Here is a 4,025-nt window from a genome sequence, read left to right as displayed (position 1 = left end):
TTCTATGATTCTATAATTAATGTGTGTGTTTGTTGTTTTTTTTTTGTGATAAATCCAGAGAAATCGTGTACATAAAAACCCAACTGTATTTCCAAAGGGTTCTTGTGTCTGCACTGGAAAACCCAGCAGTGAAAGCTAGAGCTTGTGGTCTGCGTCTTTCTCTGGGAAGGGGAAACTGAGGTGGAGCTATTCCCCAGGTTAAAGTTGCAGCCTTGGTGGACATTATTTGCAAGAGACACAGACCGTCTGCTTAAGCAACAAGGTTTCTCTCAGGCAAGAGCTGTCAACACTCATGTGCTCCAGCACCGCAGGCTGAAGAAGGTTTCACGGCTGAATGTATTTGATGTATTATTCACTTTTTGAAAGCAAACAGGGAACCGACAGAGGATAAAAGCAACCTTGCACAACCAGTTCTTTTGGTACACAGTAATTTTTATTTGCCTTCACATAGATGGGTGAGAAGAGCCATCTGGTAGCTCCCAGCACAGGGCTGTGGCATCAAGGCAAGAGAAGAGAAGATGAGCTGCTGAGAGGAAAAACAGAGAAACATGGGAAGGCAGAGGATGGACTGTTCCTGATGAGTGCCAGGGCCATCTGTGGCTGTTACTTCTGCTGGCTGGGGGGCCAGTGGCAGCCCTGCTTGGTCTGATGGGATTCGATGTTGGGAATGACAATGGGACATTTCTGCTGTGTGGACTGCCAGGACCCTCCGCTGCCCCCTCCAGAGCTGATGATGATTGCGTGGCCCGAGGAACTACCACTGCCACCACTGGATCCTCCACCGCAGCATCCGGATGATCCTCCACTACCGCCACCTCCAATGATGATCTTCCCTCCTGAAGACCCGCCACTGGATCCCCCGCTGCAGCATCCAGATGAGCCTCCTCCTCCACCGCCTGAGCTGATAATGATCTTCTGGCCTGATCCCCCACTGCCACTGCTGTATCCTCCTCCCACGCCGTAGCCTGAGGAGCCCCCACTGCAGCATCCAGAAGAACCTCCACTACCTCCACCCGCAATTATGATCTTTGATCCTGAAGACCCACCACTGGATCCCCCACTCCAGCTGCCAGATGAACCTCCACTGCTTCCTCCTCCGATTATGCTCTTTGATCCTGAAGGCCCACCACTGGATCCTCCTCCAATGCCATAGCCAGATCCCCCACTGCAGCATCCAGAAGAGCCTCCACTACTTCCACCTGCAATGATGATCTTGCCTCCTGAAGACCCACCACTGGATCCCCCACTCCAGCCACCAGATGAACCTCCACTGCTTCCACCTCCAATTATGCTCTTTGATCCTGAAGACCCACCACTGGATCCTCCTCCAATGCCATAGCTGGATCCTCCGCTGCAGCATCCAGAGGATCCCCCACTACCTCCACCTGCAATGATGATCTTGCCTCCTGAAGACCCACCACTGGATCCCCCACTCCAGCCACCAGATGAACCTCCACTGCTTCCACCTCCAATTATGCTCTTTGATCCTGAAGACCCACCACTGGATCCTCCTCCTATGCCATAGCTGGATCCTCCGCTGCAGCATCCAGAGGATCCCCCACTACCTCCACCTGCAATGATGATCTTGCCTCCTGAAGACCCACCACTGGATCCCCCACTCCAGCCACCAGATGAACCTCCACTGCTTCCACCTCCAATTATGCTCTTTGATCCTGAAGACCCACCACTGGATCCTCCTCCTATGCCATAGCTGGATCCTCCGCTGCAGCATCCAGAGGATCCCCCACTACCTCCACCTGCAATGATGATCTTGCCTCCTGAAGATCCACCACTGGATCCCCCACTGCAGCATCCAGAAGAACCTCCACTACCTCCACCTGCAATGATGATCTTGCCTCCTGAAGACCCACCACTGGATCCCCCACTCCAGCCACCAGATGAACCTCCGCCGCTTCCACCTCCAATTATGCTCTTTGATCCTGAAGACCCACCACTGGATCCTCCTCCTATGCCATAGCTGGATCCTCCACTGCAGCATCCACAGGATCCCCCACTACCTCCACCTGCAATGATGATCTTCCCTCCTGAAGATCCACCACTGGATCCCCCACTCCAGCCACCAGATGAACCTCCACTGCTTCCACCTCCAATTATGCTCTTTGATCCTGAAGACCCTCCACTGGATCCTCCTCCTATGCCATAGCCAGATCCTCCGCTGCAGCATCCAGAGGATCCCCCACTACCTCCACCTGCAATGATGATCTTCCCTCCTGAAGACCCACCACTGGATCCTCCACTGCAGCATCCACATGAGCCTCCTCCTCCACCACCGCCTGAGCTGATAATGATCTTGCCAGAGCCTCCGCTGCCCCCACTGTAGCTGCCTGAGCCAGAGCCCCCACAGCAGGAGGAACCCTGTGCCTGGTAGCTGGAGGAGCTGCCCCCGTGGCAGGAGGAGCCACCGCTGTGGCATCCGCTGGACTGGGATGATGTTTCATGGCATCCTCCTGAGGACTGTCTGGAGCACATCTTTGAGCAGTGACCCTGCAAGAAACAGCATGATTTTTACTCAAGAAAAGCCACTGCTTTTCCCCCAGCCAGCAGGACACATGTTCAACCCAACATCATTGGCAGACAGTCCCGTATCCAATTCTTTCAAGCACTTTCTGCTCCATGGATCTCAGCCACACATAGAGCCTTTGCTAAGAGAAGATCCCCATATCGTTGGAATTAATCAACCCATCATTTAAAACCTTTCATACTGTAACTGTTCCATCTTGATCTCTACACTGATGAAACACGACTTCCAGTAGCACGGGATGATCCTGCTTCTGCTGACATCCACAGGAGATGTAAATTCATCAAAGCAAACTTCCTCTCCTTCAAGCCACCACCCATCAGGCGTACTTTACCAAAGCATTTATGTGTTGCAAGCACAAAAGTAAGAGAAGAATCGCTCCCTTTGGCAGTAATGGACTTACCCTTCTTGGCTCCGATGATGCGTACAACAGAGCTAAGCTGAGCGAATGAAGCACTGTGAGATCCAGCAACTTTTATACCGTTTCTAATTTTCCCAAGTGGGAAGTGAGGCATCCAAAGGAATGGTGATAAGTTTATTTACTAAACAAACTGTCCTCCTTCATCCCACTTGTTCTGACTCACTGAATCAGATCGCTGCCTCTCCAGTGCATCACTTCCTAAGCTACCTGCAGTTTGGCTGCAGGTATCACATGTGAGCTCAGCTCCCGCGGTTGACTTTCAAGGTAGGATTGTAGGACTCCAGCTTGCACCCTCTACTCGAGCTGGGAGATGCTGCTGCAGTGGTGACTGACAGCAGAAGGAAGAGTGTGTAGTGATGGGACAAGGGGCAATGGCTTTGAACTGCAAGGGGAGATGTAAATTAGATCTAAGGAACAAATTTTTTACCATGAAGGTGATGAGGCACTGGACCAGGTTGCCCAGAGAAGCTGTGGCTGCCCCGTCCCTGGAAGTGTTCAAGGCCAACTTGGATGAGGCTTTGAGCAACCTGATCTAGGGGAAAGTGTCCCTGTCCATGATAGGGGTGTTGGAACTAGATGGTCTTGAAGGTCCCTTCCAATCCAAACCATTCTAGGACTCTATGATGATTCTATGTTTATTTTGTGTTACAGACTGTGGAGATGTCCATGGGAATGCAGAGGGCTGCACTGGGTAGGACCACTGTTGCCAGGGCGGGAAAGGAATGTCACATGCCTGGACTTCTCCACTACACCAGTGAAGTGTTGATCATGATTTCTCTTTGAGTGCGCTTCTATGGACAGTACAGAGGTCAGGCAGGCTTTACGCTGCCTCGGGAGGAGGAGTGATGCCTATTTTAGAACGAAGTTGAAGTGGGGCAGGTTGTGGGTACCAGATCCAGCATCCACCCTATGTATCAGCATCTTGGTGGATATTAACCAAAAGGATGAATCCAACCCAGTTTAGGAGATGATTCTGGCCTTTCTGAAGAAGCAACCAGCCCTGAGGACTTGTTATGGATCTGGTTTTGGCTGAGATAGAGTTAATTTTCTTCCTAGCCGCTGCTA

The 4,025-nt window shown here is 51.6% G+C and overlaps 1 protein-coding gene across 3 annotated transcripts; it reads right to left on the bottom strand.

The window, feature by feature from the left end:
- Positions 1-603: 603 nt before the first annotated feature.
- Positions 604-2,496, bottom strand: LOC147526165 (uncharacterized). Of its 3 annotated transcripts, XM_086630424.1 has the most exons (7): positions 2,240-2,490; positions 1,920-2,116; positions 1,653-1,838; positions 1,496-1,571; positions 1,257-1,420; positions 882-1,094; positions 604-800 (listed from the first exon to the last, which is right to left on the bottom strand). In XM_086630424.1, exons 1-7 carry the CDS (start codon positions 2,488-2,490, stop codon positions 604-606), a joined length of 1,284 nt encoding a protein of 427 aa, XP_086486550.1. The 3 variants fall into 3 exon arrangements, with proteins under 3 accessions (XP_086486550.1, XP_086486551.1, XP_086486548.1); XM_086630425.1 differs by having other exon boundaries at positions 604-853; positions 944-1,838; positions 1,920-2,171; positions 2,247-2,496; XM_086630422.1 differs by having other exon boundaries at positions 604-1,571; positions 1,653-2,098; positions 2,135-2,490.
- Between the last annotated feature and the right edge of the window lie 1,529 nt (positions 2,497-4,025).

The sequence above is a fragment of the Tauraco erythrolophus genome (assembly GCF_009769465.1).
Source record: "Tauraco erythrolophus isolate bTauEry1 chromosome 30 unlocalized genomic scaffold, bTauEry1.pri scaffold_44_arrow_ctg1, whole genome shotgun sequence".
Classification (NCBI taxonomy): Eukaryota; Metazoa; Chordata; class Aves; order Musophagiformes; family Musophagidae; genus Tauraco; species Tauraco erythrolophus.
Note: the sequence above shows the minus strand (reverse complement) of the source record. Positions and strands in the feature narration are given on the sequence as shown.

What these genes read in the sequence shown, in the direction of transcription:
- LOC147526165 (XM_086630422.1), bottom strand. Translation starts at nt 2,490, where the DNA reads ATGTGCTCCAGACAGTCCTCAGGAGGATGCCATGAAACATCATCCCAG. An exon ending in GGAGGAGGATCCAGTGGAGG is followed by an intron (nt 2,099 to 2,134) that starts GTCTTCAGGATC and finishes TGGAGGTGGAAG; the next exon opens with CAGTGGAGGTTCATCTGGTG. An exon ending in ATCAAAGAGCATAATTGGAG is followed by an intron (nt 1,572 to 1,652) that starts GTGGAAGCAGTG and finishes TCATCATTGCAG; the next exon opens with GTGGAGGTAGTGGGGGATCC.